This window comes from Colobus angolensis, unplaced genomic scaffold, assembly GCF_000951035.1.
Source record: "Colobus angolensis palliatus isolate OR3802 unplaced genomic scaffold, Cang.pa_1.0 Scaffold90, whole genome shotgun sequence".
Classification (NCBI taxonomy): domain Eukaryota; kingdom Metazoa; phylum Chordata; class Mammalia; order Primates; family Cercopithecidae; genus Colobus; species Colobus angolensis.
In genome coordinates this window covers 1801522-1820503 of record NW_012122932.1, presented here as the reverse complement: position 1 = coordinate 1820503, position 18982 = coordinate 1801522, and the positions used below count along the sequence as shown (strand labels likewise).

The 18982-nt window shown below is 39.0% G+C and overlaps 1 protein-coding gene across 4 annotated transcripts in view; it reads left to right on the top strand.

Annotated features, from left to right (window-relative positions):
• JAKMIP2 (janus kinase and microtubule interacting protein 2) overlaps window positions 1–18982 on the top strand; it is a 195731-nt gene that overhangs the window by 117603 nt on the left and 59146 nt on the right. For all 4 annotated transcript variants that reach the window (XM_011931503.1, XM_011931502.1, XM_011931501.1 and 1 more), the window contains 3 exons: window positions 4717–5214; window positions 15335–15544; window positions 17404–17502. In XM_011931503.1, the coding sequence (XP_011786893.1) occupies window positions 4717–5214; window positions 15335–15544; window positions 17404–17502 (807 nt within the window). The remainder of the gene's footprint in view (window positions 1–4716; window positions 5215–15334; window positions 15545–17403; window positions 17503–18982) is intronic.

The following is an 18982-nucleotide window of genomic DNA, read 5'->3' as shown; positions in this document are numbered from 1 at the left end:
GTAGCTGGGACTACAGGCGCCCGCCACCTCGCCTGGCTAGTTTTTTTGTATTTTTTAGTAGAGACGGGGTTTCACCATGTTAGCCAGGATGGTCTCCATCTCCTGACCTCATGATTCGCCCGTCTCGGCCTCCCAAAGTGCTGGGATTACAGGCTTGAGCCACCGCGCCCAGCCGTATTTTTACTTTTTTAAAAACAATTTTCTTCATCTCCCCTTCAGTCCTCATGCAAAAGCTTTGAGTTAATAATTTTGGGTAAATGACAGAATTACAGGAAGATACAATATGATGCCTCCAGAAAATTTGACATAAATAATTTTAGATCAAGGAGTATCTCCTACTATATCCAGTAATAATATTACCTTACACTTCATAGTACTTTATAGTTCAAGATACTTTTCCATATACTATCTAGTTTAACCCTAAAAGTAACCCGGTTACAGACATTTTTAAGTGTAATCAAAAATCCTCAGAAGGATAAAGCAACTTTCTTAGTGATAGCAAATGGTGAAACAGGAATACAAACCCAGGATTTCTTACCCTTTGTCCATTTTTACTACAGTTTTTCACTGTTCTCAGAAGAATGGCTAAAAGTTTCCCTTGTTAACCACCAGCTGTTGCAGTCATGATGCGGTTGCAGATGCCTAGTGTAAATGCATCCTGCAGAAATTGAAGATGACTAAATTCCTATCACTTGAGCTAAAGTAACTTTCCCAAGGTCTTCTATGAAAGGCAAATTATCATAGTTTCTAAATCAGTAGAAAATCAGGTTTTTCCTTTCAAAAAAATGCATCATCTAGAATAAGAATCAGCAAATTCTTTCTGTGAAGGGTAAGATAGTGAATATTTTAGGCTTTATGGGCTAGACGGTCTCTGTGAAACTACTCAACTCTATTGTAGCATGAAAGCAACCTTAAGCAATATGTAAATGAATGGCATGACTGTGTCCCAATAAACTTTATTTATAAAAACAGGAGCAGGACGGATTTGACTCTTGGGCGGTACTTTGCCCACCCCAATCTAGAAGATGCCCACTTCCACTCTAGAAAGATGCAGAGTAAGACCTAGATTGTCCTTATTGAAGCACCAAGAGAAGCACCTAGCAGAGAGAAGTGAATATTCTTATATGTCAGGGTTTTGTTTTGTTGTCATTTTATACTGGAAAGGGGTTGAGGAGGGGCTGATCTGGTAACCCTGCAAGTCTGTATTCTCTAAACTGTATGACAGAAAATATTATTCTTGCCTCTGGCTAGGGGCCTAGCCAGAGAGATATAATGGCATACATCCTTTAATTCCACACATGCCACCTGGTTTCTTATATTTTGTTCTGGGAGCCACTGGGTACACAAAGATGAGGATGGCTCACTGGCAACCTTCTAAAAGTTAACAGTCTCGGGTAGGGGTAGAAGAGGAGGTGATGAGGACAGACAAGTGGGCAAAACAAATGCAAAGAAAACTGAAAACCACTAGTAAGGAGGTGTTTCAAAAATATACGGAGAAGACAAAAGTAGGAGAAATGAGCTTTATCCTGGGTGAGTAGGGTGGCATGACAGGAGAGGATGACATCTAGCCAGGCCATGAGAAATGTGAGGATCCCAAAAGGAGCTGATGGAAGCATAAGTCAGGAAGAAGAAACTGTCAGCATATGAGAACAAGAGGCAGGGCATATGCAGAAAATAGTATAACCCCTCTCCTACCTAGAGCATGGGACAGGTGAGGAGACAGAGAGGGAGAAGTAGGAGCTGGAAATCCAACCAAACCTTCCTGGGAGCCTGAAAGGTGAAGCTGAGCTGTTAGATTTTATTCCACAACATAAAAGAGCCTGGGTGGTTTTGAGCAGACACATAAGTAAGACAAGAACTGAGCTTTACTAAGAGAATATCACCAGTAGCATGGGGAAAGCTAGGTTCACCAAATGAATGTCTAAGAACTCCAGAGCAACACTGTCCAAGAAAAATATAATGTGAACCACAAATGCAAGCCGTATCTCTGATTTTAAAATTTCTTGTTAGCTGCAATTTTAAACAGTAAAAAGAAACAGAATCTGTTGTAATATCATTTAGTATAATTTATCCGAAACATTATAGTTTCAATGTGTAATCAATATAAAAGTGATAAGTGAGATATTTTACATTCTTTACCTCACACTAAGTCTTTGAAATCCAGAGTATATTTTATATGGAGAGAAAATCTCAGTTCAAATTTGCAGTATGGTAACTAGTGGGCGCCACATAGGACAGCACAGGTCTAGAGCCTAAGAGAGAAGAGGCCTCCACGAAGGGACTATAGGTGTAAGCTGGAGGTGAGATCAGAGGATGGTTGTTTGAGGATGCCTGGCTGCTTATTTCACCAAGTCCCCTTGTGCCCCAACCTCTTTTAGAATAACCATCATGGGAATAATTGCTGTGCCTTTAAAAATAAACTGTTCATAAAATACTATGCAAACTTAGAAAATACTGTTCTAGTTAAAGGTAGGTAAACTATTAAAGTGAGTAAAATCTCAGACACTGTATATTAGTCAGGGTTCTCTAGAGGGACAGATCTAATAGGATAGATGTATATATATAAAGGGAGGTTTATTAACGAGTATTGACTTACACGATCATAAGGTCCCACAATAGGCCATCTGCAAGCTGTGGAGCAAGGAAGCTAGTTCGAGTCCCAAAGGTGAAGAACTTGGAGTTCGATATTCAAGGGCAGGAAGCATCCAGGACAGGAGAAAGATGTAGGCTGAGAGGCTAAGCCAGTCTAGTCTTTTCACCTTCTTCTCCCTGCCTTTGTTCTGGCTGCACTGGCAGCTGATTAGAATGTGCCCACCCAGACTGATGGTGGGTCTGCCTTTCCCAGTCCACTGACTTAAACATTAATCTCCTTTAGCAACATCCTCACAAACACACTCAGAAACAATACTTTTCATCTTTCAATCCAATCAAGTTGACACTCAGTATTAACCATCACAAACACTTTATATTATAATGGTTACAATATGGAGTCTCAATCTTAAGATTTTTAAGCTGGAGAGATTCTTAACTATTATTTTGTAAAACCCTCCAATTTTACAAATGGTGGAGACTCAATATCACTCAACTAGCTATTACTCCTGGGACTCCCCAGTTTTCTTCCCTTTCTCTTTTTTTTTTTAACTTTTATTTATTTATTTATTTATTTATTTATTTATTTATTTATTTATTTATTTATTTGAGACGGAATCTCACTCTGTCTCCCAGGCTGGAGTGCAGGGGTGCAACCTTGGCTTACTGTAACCTCCGCCTCCTGGGTTCAAGCGACTCTTCTGCCTCAACCTTCCCAAGTATCTGGGACTACAGGTGCCTGCCACCATGCCCAGCCAGTTTTTGTATTTTTAGTGGAGACGGAGTTTCACTATGTTGGCCAAGCTAGTCTCGAACTCCTGACCTCAGGTGATCCACTTGCTTCAGCCTCCCAAAGTGCTGGGATTACAGATGTGAGTCACTGCGCCTGGCCCCCTTTTTCTAGATTACTCTGTGTATGTGTGTGTGTGCATGCGGGGGTTGTGTGTATGACAGAGAGAGGAGACAGAGACAGAGAGAAGCAGCAGAGATGAAGTGAGGGAGGACAGCAGAACAGGATCACGAAGAGGCTTTTTCAAGACACAAATGTCTGGGCGCCACCTGATCTACTGAATCAGAGACTCATATCCAGATTAGATCAATAGGCAGTGCCATTGCTAATCTACAAGGAGGCCTATATTATCACCGTAAATTTAGCAAACCATGGAATAGTTTTAAACCGGAATTCCTGAGAGGTAAAAAGCTCATTCGAAATATTTTACCAAACTACTTGGAGTGTTGGCTTGCGGGGGCAGGAAGGGAGGAGGAGGAGTGAGAGTGAAAAGGGACTCAAAGAGACATTCATGGCGCATTCAGAAATAACAATGGTCACTAAAGTCCTTCATCAGAGAGAGGACCCAATGATCTGCAGTTTTGTTGTTGTTGGTGGTGTTTGTGTGTGTGTGTGTATGTGTGTGTGTGTGTGTAAAATTTGGGGATGAAACTAACCTGCCATACTAACAAAGGTAAGGTTGAGGCTATTATCAACTGTCTTCATTTTTCACCTCCTTAGCAACAGCAGCATCCCTTCAAAAAAAAAAAGAGGGAGGGGGATGCTCAATAATATCACTTCAGGCACTAATTTATTAGGCTGATCACAATATCAAACTGTGAGCTATTCTAAGACACACATTTATCAGTTTGGATCTAGCTAGGGTTGTGTAGTCTATAAGTTCTCCAGGCGATCTGTATTGCAATCTTCCCCATAAAGGGGAAAACCATGACTGCGATACTTCCTAATATTAATGTGTATCCAAATCGCATGGGCATTTGTTAAAATGTGCATTCTGAGTCATAGATCTGGGGCTAAGCCAGGGATTCTGTGCTTCTAGCATGCTTTCCGGGTGATACCAAGGCTGCTTGTCTGCAGACCACACGTTGCATAGTAAGGCCCCAGAACATCAAATATTCATGTGAACAAAGTAATTTAAATATCCTCAGGTAATTCTGCCTTTTACACACTGTATTCCCAGCTTCAAGGCCTGTAGTTCGTTTTTCTCAGAGGGCTTGGAATTGGAAAAGAGATGAGGAATTAAGAGATCACAGCGGCCTGAGCTGCAAATCCTGCCTAGGAGCACACCTGTCCTTTGAGGCTCATTTCTCTTCATCCTTTTGCCTCTCTGTTTTTAGGTATCAAAGCTTGAAAGAGAGAAGACTCAAGAAGCGAAGAGGATTCGTGAGCTGGAGCAGCGCAAGCACACGGTGCTGGTGACAGAACTCAAAGCCAAGCTCCATGAGGAGAAGATGAAGGAGCTGCAGGCTGTGAGGGAGAACCTTATCAAGCAGCATGAGCAGGAGATGTCAAGGACGGTGAAGGTGCGTGATGGAGAGATCCAGAGGCTCAAGTCTGCTCTCTGTGCTCTCCGTGATGGCAGCAGTGACAAAGTAAGGACAGCGCTCACCATTGAGGCCCGGGAGGAGGCCCGGAAACTGTTTGATGCAGAGCGTCTTAAGCTCTTACAGGAAATTGCGGACCTGAAAACGGCCAAGAAGCAGGTGGACGAGGCTCTGAGCAATATGATCCAAGCAGATAAAATCAAGGCTGGGGACCTTCGGAGTGAGCATCAGTCCCACCAAGAAGCCATCTCGAAGATCAAGTGGGAGTCGGAGCGGGATATTCGGAGGCTGGTTAGTACAGTAATCCCATCAGACCCATGTAGAACCCATCTCTTCCAGGTTTCAGAGTGCTGTGGGATTTGCTTCTTCGTGTGTTTTCTTGTCAGTGGATTGTAAACAGTGCCTACCTTTTGTCCAGTGCTCTATCCAAGATAGCTCAGTATGGAGGTAGGTAGATCAATAGAGAGATATGCTCCGGCCAAAATTGATATTGTAAAGTGTAAGAGATTTTGGAAATCACCTTTCTCATAAAAACTGGATTCTCCAAGGACCGTATATACAGAAAGTATCTCCAAGGACCATATGTATGGAAAGGACTCCTGTTTTCTTAGATATTTATAAAAATATTATAAATCATGGATTCTTCTAAAGTCAGCATGTTTTTGTGGGCTTTTCCTTTACAGAGTTTTATTGTTTCTTTGTTTGTTTTTATAGAGGGTAGGACAAGTTTCTATGACTTTCATGATGTCTGAAAACGGCAGCTACTGAGAACATCTTGAGTCTTTTTTTTCCAAAAACCGTGACCAGAAAAAGATACAAAACTATAAAATTCCGAGTCATTTTAAACATAGATATTTTTCCCAAAGTATACAGGAGTCATTTAAAACAGGAGCCATTATAATTTTTAAATTGTCATCCCTAGGTAGGTTGTTTGCTCTTTATAGTTTCCAAGACTTACCTCAGCCCCTGCAGAGTTGGTCTTTCCTTCTAACATGTTTGACCAAAAACCAGATAGGCCTCTCACTATGCTTAACTATAATACAAATATAATTATCACATGAAAATTAAATGTCCTAGGTTGACCTTGTTTAATTATTTTAGACCAAAAAAATTTATGTTCATCTGCATTCAGATGTTTAGCATCTGTTACATCTTACTTTAATGTTATCACATCAACTCTCACCTGTTAGAATGTACTTTATGTTTCTCTGGAAGTAAGGTTTTTTTTTAAGGAAAAACTACACTTTTACTTTTTTGTCTTCCAGTTCTAAGCAATTACTTTCTGAGAATTCTAATTATGTTCCTTGGGTGATATCTCTAGGCTTCTGATTTTAATTTCAAAGTGGTTACCACAGAGCATTTTTAAAAGTTAATGTTTAATTTTCTTTGTACTGCAATACAGTGTAACCATAAAATATTGCCTTTGCCACATTTTCTGAATTCTTTATGTCAACTCATTCTATTGCACTGTTTCACAATAAAGACCAACCACAGTGCAGAAATATTGGTCTCTGCCCTGCCTTTGGTTTTTGAAACCACAGTGGCTGATGAAGAAAGAATCAGGACTTCAAACTCTGGAGTTGGCAGGTAAGTATCCAATGAAAAGGCAGCTTTGCATTAAGTATTTCCATTTGTTGACAGTTTTCAATATAAAATGTATAAGTATATCCACTTTATCTGCTAACTTTTTCCACGACTGCATTTCACCGGCATATTGCTGAAGTAGGCATGAAATCCCTCTTAATAGCAACGTGAAGGGAAGAGGCCAAGATGGCCGAACAGAAACAGCTCAGGTCTGCAGCTCCCAGTGAGACCAACACAGAAGGCAGGTTATTTCTGTTTTTCCAATCGAGGTACCCAGTTCATCTCACTGGGACAGGTTTGGCAGTGGGTGCCACCCACAGAGAACAAGCAGAAGCAGGGTGGGGCGTTGCTTCATGTGGGAAGTGCATGCAGCCAGGGGACCTCCTTCCCCCAGCAAAGGGAAGCAGTGAGAGACTGTGCTACCTGCCCAAGGTACTACGCTTTTCCCATGGATATTTGAAATCCACGGATCAGCACATTCCCTCATGAGCCTACACCACCAGGGCCCTGGGCTTCAAGCATAAATCTGGGCAGCTGTTTGAGCAGGCACTGAGCAGCAGGATTTTCTTTTTTTCATACTCCAGCGGCGCCTGGAACTCCAATGAGTCAGGACCACCGTCCAATCTCCTGGAAAGGGGGCTGAGGCCAGGGAGCCAAGCAGTCTCACACAGCGGGTCCCAGTCCCACTCCCATGCTCCCATGGAACCTGGAAGCTAAGAACCACTGGCTTGAAGTTCTCGCTGCCAGCACAGCAGTCTAGAGTCGGCCTGGGATGATCGAGTTTGGTCAGGGGAGGAGTGACCATCATTACTGTGGCTTTAGTTGGCAGTTTTCCCCTGACAGTGCTAACGAGACTGAGAGTCTTTTTGGACTGGGTGGAATTCACCAGAGCGGCTGTGGCCAGACTGCTTCTCTAGAGTCCTCCCCAGTAGGCAAGGTCTGTCTGCAGGAAATCCAGCAGCTCCATTCAGGGGCTTACAGACAGGACTGTCATCTCCCTGGAACACAGCACTTGAGGGGAATGGCGGCTGTGGTAGCAGCTTCAGAAGATTTAATATTTCCTGCCTGCCGGCTCTGAAGAGAGTGGCTGATCCTGACAAGGGAGATTCTCCCAGCACAGTGCACCAGCTCTGCTAAGGGACAGACTGCCTCCTCAAGTGGGTTCCTGACCCCTGTGCCTCCTGACTGGGAGAGACCTCCCAGCAGGGGCCTACAGACACCTCATACAGGAGAGCTCTGGCTGGCATCAGGCCAGTCCCCCTCTAAGATGAAGCTTCCAGAGGAAGGAGCAGGCAGCAATCTTTGCTGTTCTGCAGTCTCTCCACTGGTGGCACCTAGGCAGTAAGGGTCTGGAGTGGACCTCCAGCAAACTCCAGCAGACCTGCAGAAGAAAGGCCTGTTTGAAGAAAAACAAATAACACAAACAAAACTAAAAAAGCAACAACAACATCAACAAAAAGACCCTCCCACAAAAACCCTATCCAAATGTCATCAGCCTCAAAGATCAAAGGTAGAGAAATCCACAAAGATGAGAAAAAAAACAGTGCAAAAACACTGAAAATTCCAAAAGCCAGAATGCCTCTTCTCCTCCAAATGATCACAACAACTGTCCAGCAAAGGCACAGAACTGGATGGAGGATGAGATGGACAAGTTGACAGAAGTAAATTTCAGAAGGTCAGTAAATAACAAAACCTGTGAGCTAAAGGAGCATGTTCTAACCCAATGTAAGGAAGCTAAGAACCTTGATAAAAGGTTACAGGAACTGCTAACTAGAATAACCAGTTTAGAGAGAAATATAAATGACCTGATGGAGGTGAAGAACACAGCACAAGAACTTCGTGAAGCATACACAAGTATGGATAGCCAAATTGACCAGGCAGAAGAAAGAATGTCAGAGTTTGAAAACCATCTGCTGAAATAAGGTATGCAGACAAGATTAGAGAAAAAAAAAAAAAGGAATGAACAAAGCCTCTAAGAAATATGGGACTGTGTTAAAAGACTGAACCCACAATTGACTGCAGTATCTGAAAGAGATGGGGAGAATGGAACCAAGTTGGAAAACACACTTGAGGATATTATCCAGGAGAACTTCTCCAACCTAGCAAGACAGGCCAACATTCAAATTCAGGAAATACAGAGAACACCACTAAGATCCTCCATGAGAAGATCAACCCCAAGACACATAATCATTAGAGTCTCCAAGGTTAAAATGAAAGAAACAATGTTAAGGGCAGCCAAGGGGAAAGGCCAGGTCACCTACAAAGGAAGCCCATCAGACTACCAGCAGATCTCTCAGCAGAAACACTACAAGCCAGAAGAGAGTAGGGGCCAATAGTCAACATTCTTAAAGAAAATAATTTTCAACCCAGAATTTCATATCCAGCCAAACTAAGCTTCATAAGTGAAGGAGAAATGAAATCATTTCCAGACAAGCAAATATTTTATCACCACCAGGCCAGCTTTGCAAGAGCTCCTGAAGGAGGCACTAAATGTGGAAAGAAAAAAACAGTACTTGCCACTGCAAAAACACACCAAAATATGACACTATGAAGAAACTACATCAACTAGTGTGCAAAATAACCAGCTAGCATCATAATGACAGGATCAAATTCACACATAACAATATTAACCTTAAATGTAAATGGGCTAAATGCCCCAATTAAAAGACATGGGCTGGCAAATCGGATAAAAATTCAAGACCCATCGGCGTGCTGTGTTTAGGAGACCCATCTCACATGCAAAGACACATGTAAGCTTAAAATAAAAGGATGGAGGAAAATTTACCAAGCAAATGGGAAGCAAAAAAAAAAAACAAAACAAAACAGGGGTTGCAGTCCTAGCCTGTGATAAAACAGACTTTAAACCAACAAAGATCAAAAAGACAAAGAAGGGCATTACATAATGGTAAAAGGATCAATTCAACAAGAGCTAACTAACCTAAATATATATGCACCTAATACAGGAGCACCCAGATTCATAAAACAAGTTCTTAGAGATCTACAAAGAGGAGATCTACAAAGAGACTTAGACTCCTACACAATAATAATGGGAGACTTTAACACCCCACTGTCCATATTAGACAGATCAATGAGATAGAAAAATAACAAGAGTGTTCAGGACTTTGAACTCAGCTCTGGATCAAGTGTGCCTAGTATAACAGAACTCTCTATTCCAGGTCAACATTCAACATAGTACACATTCTTCTCATGCGGCACTTATTCTAAAGTCAACCACATAATTGGAAGTAAAACACTCCTCGGCAAATGCAAAAGAACTGAAATCACAACACACAGTCTCTCAGACACAAGGCAAACAAATTAGAATTCAGGATTAAGAAACATTAAAATCCACACAACTACATGGAAATCAAACAACCTGCCCCTTAATGACTACTGGGTAAATAACAAAATTAAGGCAGAAATCAAGAAGTTCTTTGAAAACAATGAGAACAAACAGACAATGTACCATAATCTCTGGGGCACAACTAAAGCAGTGTTTAGAAGGAAATTTGTAGCACTAAATGCCCACATCAGAAAGATGGAAGGATCTAAAATCAACACCCTAACATCACAATTAAAAGAACTAGAGAAGAAAGGGCAAACAAGTACAAAAGCTAGCAGAAGACAAGAAATAACTAAGATCAGAGCAGAACTGAAGGAGATAAAGACACAAAAAAAACCCTTGGAAAAAATCAATGAATCCAGGAGCTGGTTTTTTGAAAAAATTAACAAAACAGACCACTAACTAGACTAATAAAGAAGAAAAGAGCATGCCAAATAGACACAATAAAAAATTATAAAGGAGTTATCACCGCTAACCCCATAGAAGTACAAACTACCATCAGAGAATACTATGAACGCCTCTACACAAATAAACTAGAAAATCTAGAAGAAATGGATAAATTCCTGGACACATACACCCTCCCAAGACTAAACCAGGAAGAAGTCGAATCCCTGGATAGACCAATAACAAGTTCTGAAATAGAGGCAGTAATTAATAGCCTACCAACCAAAAAAGCCCAGGACCAGACAGATTCATAGCCGAATTCTACCAGAGGTACAAGGAAGAGCTGGTACCATTCCTTCTGAAACTATTCCAAACAATTTAAAAGGAGGGACTCCTCCCTAACTCATTTTATGGGGTCAGCATCATCCTGATACCAAAACCTAGCAGAGACAACAAATAAAGAAAATTTCAGGTCAATATCCCTGATGAACATCGATGTGAAAATTCTCAGTAAAATACTGACAAACCAAATCCAGCAGCACATCAAAAAGCTTATCCACCATGATCAAGTCAGCTTCATCCCTGGGATGCAAGGCTGGTTCAACATATGCAAAACAATAAATGTAATCCATCCAATAAATGTAAACCACTGACTAAAACTACATGATTATCTCAATAGATGCAGAAAAGGCCTTCAATAAAATTTGACATCCCTTCATGTTAAAAATTCTCAATAAACTAGATACTGATGGAACAAACCTCAAAATAATAAGAGCTATTTATGACAAATCCATAGCCAATATCATACTGAATGGACAAAAGCTGGAAACATTCCCTTTGAAAACCAGCACAAGACAAGGATACCCTATCTCATCACTCCTAGTCAACATAGTATTGGAAGCTCTGACCAGGGTAATCGGGCAAGAGAAAGAAATCAAGCGTATTCAAATAGGAAGAGAAGAAGTCAAATTATCTCTGTTTGCAGATGATGTGATTCTATATTTAGAAATCCCCATCATCTCAGCCCAAAACTCCTTAAGCTGATAAGCAACTTCAGCAAAGTCTCAGGATACAAAAATCAATGTGCAAAAATCACAAACATTCCTATACACCAACAATAGACAAGCAAAGAGCCGAATCCTGAATAAACTCCCATTCACAGTTGCTACAAAGAGAATAAAATACCTAGGAATACAGCTTACAAGGGACATGAAGGACCTCTTCAAGGAGAACCACAAACCATTGCTCAAGGAAATAAGAGAGGACACAAACAAGCGGAAAAACATTCCATCCTCATGGATAGGAAGAATCATCATCATGAAAATGTCCATAGTGCCCAAAGTAATGTATAGATCAACACTATTCCCATCAAACTACCATTGACACTCTTCACAGAATTAAAAAAAAAAAAAAAAGACTTTAAATTCCATATGGAACCAAAAAGAGCCTGTATAGCCAAGACAATCATAAGTAAAAAGAACAGAGCTGGAGGCATCACACTACCTGACTTCAAACTCTACTACAAGGCTACAGTAACTAAAATAAGATAGTACTGGTACCAAAACAGATATATAGACCAATGGAACAGAAGAGAGGCCTCAGAAATAACACCACACATCTACAACCACCTGATCTTCGACAAACCTGACAAAAACAAGCAGTGAGGAAAGGATTCCCTACTTAATACATGGTGCTGGGAAAACTGGCTAGATATATGCAGAAAACTGAAACTGGACCCCTTCATTACACCTTATACAAAAATCAACTCAAGATGGCGTAAAGACTTAAATGTAAAACCCCAAACCATACAAACCTTAAAAGTAAACCTAGGCAGTACCATTCAGGACATAGGCATGGGCAAAGACTTCATGATGAAAACACCAAAAGTAATTGCAACAATTGGCAAAATTGACAAATAGGATCTATTTAAACTAAAGAGCTTCTGCACAGCAAAAGAGACTCGCATCAGAGTGAACAGACAATCTATAGAATGGGAGAACATTTTGCAATCTACCCTTCTGACAAAGGTCTAATATCCAGAATCTGTAAGGAACTTAAACAAATTTACAAGAAAAAGCAAACAACCCCACCAAAAAGTGGGCAAAGTGTATGAACAGACACTTCTCAAAATAAGACATTTATGTAGCCAAGAAACAAACAAATAAAAAGCTCATCATCTCTGATTATTTGAGAAATGCAAATCAAAACCACAATTAGATACCATCCAACACCAGTCAGAATGGCAGATTATTAAAAAGTCAAGAAACAGTAGATTCTGGTGAGGCTGTGGAGAAAGAGGAACACTTTTTGCTCTGTTGATGGGAATGTAGATTGGTTCAACCATTGTTGAGGACAGGGTGCTGATTCCTCGGGGATCTACAATCAGAAATACCTTTTGACCCAGCAATCCCATTACTGGGTATACGTCCAAAGGAATATAAATCATTCTACTAAAAGACACATGTATACGTATGTTTATTGCAGCATTATTTACAATAGCAAAGACATGGAACCAACCCAAATGCCCATCAGTGATATAGACTGAATAAAGAAAATGTGGTACATATATACCATGGAATACTATGTAGCCATAAAAAAAAGAATGAGTTCATGTCCTTTGCAGGGACATGAATGAAGCTGGAAGCCATCATCCTCAGCAAACTAACACAGGAACGGAAAACCAAATACTGCATCTTCTCGCTTATAAGTGGGAGTTGAACAGTTGGAACCCATGGACACGGGGAGGGGAACAACACACACAGGGGCCTGTCAGGTGGTGGGGGGAAGGGGAGGGCGAGTATTAGGACAAATACCTAATGTATGCGGGGCTTAAAACCTAGAGGACCGGTTGATAGGTACAGCAAGTCACGATGGCACATGTATACCTATGTAACAAGCCTGTACATTCTGCACATGTATCCCAGAACTTAAAGTAAAATTAAAATTAAAAAAAGTAAAATTTGAGCCACCTGATGAGTAGTTCACAAACTGCATGAACACAGAATAACATAGGAAACCTTTTCGATAACACAGATATACTCATCTTCATTTTTCCCTCTTTTTGCTCTGTGAGTACCTCTACCCCGTGCTCCATTTTTGGAACTGGAAGGGAGAGAAATGGCAGTTGTCCTGTCTAGAATATTTCCACAGAGAATTCTGGTGTATTCCCTTTCCCATCTAAGTTGGGCTTTGGTTGACTTTCAGTATTTTGAGATCAGAGTCCATGCTCATAACCACTATGCAATAAAGCTTTCTCAATACTAATTAATATATATCCCACAGGAAACCACTTTGGGGAATGCTTAAAGTATATGAATAATCTTAAAGCCAGTACAGCATAGTACCTAACAGAATGGGCTCTATGGTTAGATGATTCCATTAAAAGTAAGGCTTCACAACTTACTAGCCATATCACTATGACCAAGGTTTTAAGCTTTCAGGTCCTCACTCATCACCTGTAAAATGATGACGACTGAACCTACTGAATAGGATTGTTATAAAATAAGGTATATTAAGCTCTGAGTATAGTACCCTGAATACAGTGAAAGATCAATAAATTTCAGCTATGATGATGGTGATGATGAGGCTGAATGTGGGCAGTAATGGAATGATTTCTCAACAAGTTTAGCAAGGTGAGTACATAAAAATCAACTAGAGCTATGTTAACTCATAAAAAGTAACTAGAGCTATGTTAACCTGCAAATAAAAGTAATGCTCCAGATGACAAGTCTGACAAATGAACACGCTTCTCAGTTAAGAAAAACACTGGTCTCAAGTCTTCTACAAGGAGACAGAAACCAAAGACAATGCTATTATTCCCAGTTAACAATAATAACAATGCTATTATTCCCAGTTGAATTCTTACCCAGTTATCAGATGATATTACAGTATCATGCAGAATTTAGCCCAAAGTTCTTTCAAAATTGACCTAAAATTTAAGCATGTGACTCGAAGGCAATAGCTCACAGATATTTAAATGTGGAAAATACGTGACTGTAACACCATTTCTATTACAAATATATTTTGTGGCCTAAGAGCACACAGCAAAGAAAAATTTATACAAAATTATTTGTTTTGCTTAAGGAGACACTTTCAGAAAAAGCAAAACAGCATAATGTTGTCTGTATTAAATGTCTTTTCCTTATCTCCATTTTGAATGTACACATAGAATATAGTGAAATGAGAAGAAAGGTTTCACCCAATGGCTATGCTCTCTTTAAAAATTGTTTATAGACATTCACTTCATTAGCTCTCATCCTAGGATGGCAAAAAGGTTTCATTCCAAGAGAACTCAAATCAATTGGTATTGAATGCCTATAGCCTTTAGTAGAGAAATCCTTCTGAGGCCATGCCCAGGCTTAGCAGAAATTCATATTGGGATCAATAAATATATCCCACACCTGTGGGAGGGAAAATAGTGGTTAATATTGCCAGATATTTTCTATTCCTGTTAATCCCAACCATGATTTTCTCGTAGTAATGGTAAAATGGTTGCTAAGAACTGGCTGCTCTGAAATACAAGTGAGAATATAAAGAGATACAACACATGAACCGTGGAAGGACCTCCCTCCAAATCCATCAACTGAATGCAAGCATGTTAGTCTTGGAAAATGACTAGGCCACTGGGAAGTCTGAAGTTTCTTCAGTTACAAATGACAAGCTATTAACAGCAGCAACAGCTATTTTGATTGAATTTGAATACCCATTTGCCTAAAGAAGAAGTGACGTCAAAAAATGTCCTAGGAAACGTTATATGGAATATTTAGTGTTCATCTTTATTAAAATTAATGGCCATTTTAAAGTTAGACTTTCCTTTGCATATCTAATTAACCCAGACTATTTCAAAGAATATATTTAATCAAAACATCTTCACAGGATTTACTAGAGAGAAAAAAGTTACTCTCCTTGACACCTGGTTAACCCAGGATACTTCTTCACTACACAGTGTTGCCTCATCTTACTCATGAAACCAATACACTTGTCATATCCATGATTTTTTTCTGTATCAATCAGATGAAAAAAGTTAAACTCATACCATTGTAAAAATGTATTTCTTTACAGCATTGTTAAATAAAATGTCCTGGGTCTCATTTAATTCAGATGGATGAAATAAAAGCCAAGGACAGGATCATCTTTTCCCTGGAAAAGGAACTGGAGACCCAGACAGGCTATGTACAGAAACTCCAACTTCAGAAGGAGGCTTTGGACGAACAACTGTTTCTGGTCAAGGAGGCTGAGTGCAACATGAGCAGCCCAAAACGAGAAATTCCAGGAAGGGCAGGTGATGGTTCCGAACACTGCAGCAGTCCTGTAAGTCCTTTCTACTTGAAGTTAAGAACAAAAAAGTCATCTTTTATTTAGCTCCCAAGTTTTACCTTTTACTTAAGCTCTTCTCTTATTTACTACAAAGAAATCAATCTACCTCCTATTATAAAATCAGCTAGTATCTTGGGAACAGGGTTTTCTAAACTCATAGACGACTAAGTGGTCTGCGGTACATTAGCAGATCACATGAGACAGATTTCTTTAAATCCTTCCTAGAATTTTTCTAGCCAGGGAATACCTATCCAAACTTAAGTCTATTATGAGAAACATAAATTAGATGAAAATATTTTGCCTCTTGCCTACACTGGTAATTTTCCCTTTTGTGAACAATTGGGTTGGAAATTGATAAAGATGATTGTCATTTACAGGGGTCAAAATGTATAACTGCATAAAAGACAAAACCATTTATAATCTTCATCTGAAGACCTATTGTCTGATAGAACTTACCACTTATTTCCATGGGTTTTCATCATTTTATATGAGAAATTATTTTCAGAAGTGCAGCAATAGAAATGGGCTTATATGCAGTTGGCTATAACTCTTATACCTTTCCAATTATTTAGCTGCTATAATGATGGAAATGTATTATTTAAGAACAGAGGTACTACTTAGAACTAAGTAATGAATAATTTATGAATTGATATTCAGAATAAGTATATATATATATACACATATATATGTATATAATCTTAGTAAATGGTGGAAAGAGTACTTATGTAGGATTTAGCAGTTTCTGTAAGTTTTAGTTCTGACGCTAACAGGTACCCACAATATAGAATAATTGTCAAGACAATGGGCTCTAGAGTCAGACTCTTTGGTTCAAATCCCAAATCTGCCATTTACTGTGTGTCCTTAGGCAAACCACTTCACCATTCAGTTTCCTCATCTGTAAAATAGAAGCTATCGTAGTACCTCATAAGGCTGGTCTAAAGATTAGAAGAGATAATATGTGAAATGTTGAGCATGGTGTCTGGCACATAGCATTTAATACATATTAGTTAATGATCTTTTGACATTAGCCACAAGACCTTAAAGGAGTTATTACCTACCTGAATCTTACCTGTTCTGCTGAATCCTTTAGGGTATTATGAATGTAGGAATATAATGTGTTCGAAACTACTTTGTCAACAGTACACATCATCAAAATGTAAGATGATCATATAATTGTTAGCATATGATAATAAGAGTCCTATATAATTCTAAAACATGAAATTAAGTCACGAGTGCCCTGTGTAAGGTAATTCATAGCCATTCTGCCAGTGGAGAAGCCAGTTGCATTGGGCAGAATATACTAGCGAGGTCTATCCTATAAACTATTGCCCTTTATACATGAAGGTAATATACCATTTTCTCACTTTGACCTTTTTCTTCAGGAGTATGAAGAAATTGACAATATTCATCCCTACCTCCTAATCTCTCCCCTCTGTGGCTAATGGTAATAGCAAGACAGCTATCTAAGCTGTGGGAAGCAATGTGTGGCTATGACACAAGGGATGCCCTTTGAACCTTATGTAATCACAGCATGACCTTGGTCTCATAGGACACAGCTCTGATAAGTTGATCCAACCCTCTATACTCTCCCTGCCCTGAGTCCTGGCTCCAGGGAGTATCTGCCACATGGAATTCATTTGCAATTACAACCTAGCGTAGTAGTCAACCCAAGTGGTGAATATTGAGAGTTATAAAAGGGTAAATATTTACTCTTTGGATAAGAGAAGATTTTATTTTGTCTTCGGGAGCCAGATAAGAGAACTGAGCCTATTACTTTTATGAATAATAAGTGATATTCCCAAACTTTGTGAAAAGTGTTGTTGAAGAAATCCCATTTTAATTTTTCTTTGTAGGATTTGCGAAGAAATCAAAAGAGAATAGCTGAATTGAATGCCACTATAAGAAAATTAGAAGACAGGAATACCTTGCTTGGAGATGAACGAAATGAACTGGTGAGATATACTAAAAATTTTTATTGTTGTTGTTAAGCATTATGTTACAGAATTACATACTATGTTATAGGTATGTACCATAGTAAAGTGTTCAAATAGTAAAGATACCATTCAATAGATATTCACAAAGTGGCACACTCAAAAAACCACCATCCAGATGAATAAATGGAAGAATACCAGCATCTCACACCCCCGCTTCTTGTGACCCCTCCCAATCAGCATCCTATTAAACTTACCACTACTCTGACTTCCATCACCGTAGATGTCTATCACCATTTAAAATTTTTTGTAAATGAAATCATACAATCTTTTCTCCTTTTTGTCTGACTTCTTCTGCTTCTTTTACTCAGCTTTGTTTGTGAGATTTATCCATTGTGTTGCATGGAGAATTCATTTTCATTTCTCTATAGCATTCAAATAATATATCACAATATACTTATCCCTGTTATTGTTAATGGACATGTATGTTGTTTCTTAAAACTTCTGAGCTGTTTTGAGAAGAATAGTGCTTCTACATGTTGTTTGTGAAAAAATAGGCCCATTTCTGGTGGAATATACAGAGGAGTAGAATTACTGGATGTTAGAGTATGGATGTAGTCAGCATCAATAGTTACTACCAAACAGTAAGTTGTCACAACTCCCACCAATAATGAATGAAAGTGGTAGTTTCTCCATATCTTTGCCAACATACAAAGATAATTGTTAGTCATGTTGGTGGATGTAGGGCATACTCTTATACCTTATATTATGGTTTTAATTTTCCTCATTATTAAGAAGGTAGGGTAACTTTTCAAATTTTTACTAGCCTTTCATATACAATTTGCCCTTAGCCTTTTGCCCATTTTCTGTTATGCTGCCTTTACTGTTTTAGTTACTATTAGGATTTTTTTAATCATCATTTGTGGTACATTTGCATTTAAAATATCTTGTTCTATGGCTTACATTTTTGTTTTTAATAGAGTTATTCACATAAAAGTTATTTTCAGCCTTTCCTTTTTTTCAAATACATGCATTTTAGGCTGTAATTGACCCTCTAAGACTTGCTTTCATTTAGTATATTGTTATTTCATTCAAAAATTTTTCTAATGTCATGTAATGTTTCCTTTGACATATGGGTCACCAAAAGTATATGGCTTACTTTCAAAACATTTAGAGATTTTTTAGTTATCTCTCTGGTATCAATTTCTACCTTGATTCTACTGCAGTCAGAGAATGTACTTTGTATATTTCATTCCTTCAAAATTTTTTGAGATTTGCTTTATGACCTCAGCATATAGTCAATTTTAGAAATGTTTACATGAAAAGGAGGCATACTCTGTAATTAGCAGTTGCAGTTTGATTGAAGTTTGTTAATAATCTTGTTTAAAATTGTCTCAATTCTTACTGATATTTTTGTCTGCTTGTTTTCCCAATAGATTTGTCTATATCCTCCTGAGTTCTTTCAGTTTTACTTTATATATGTAGAATAATAATACATATT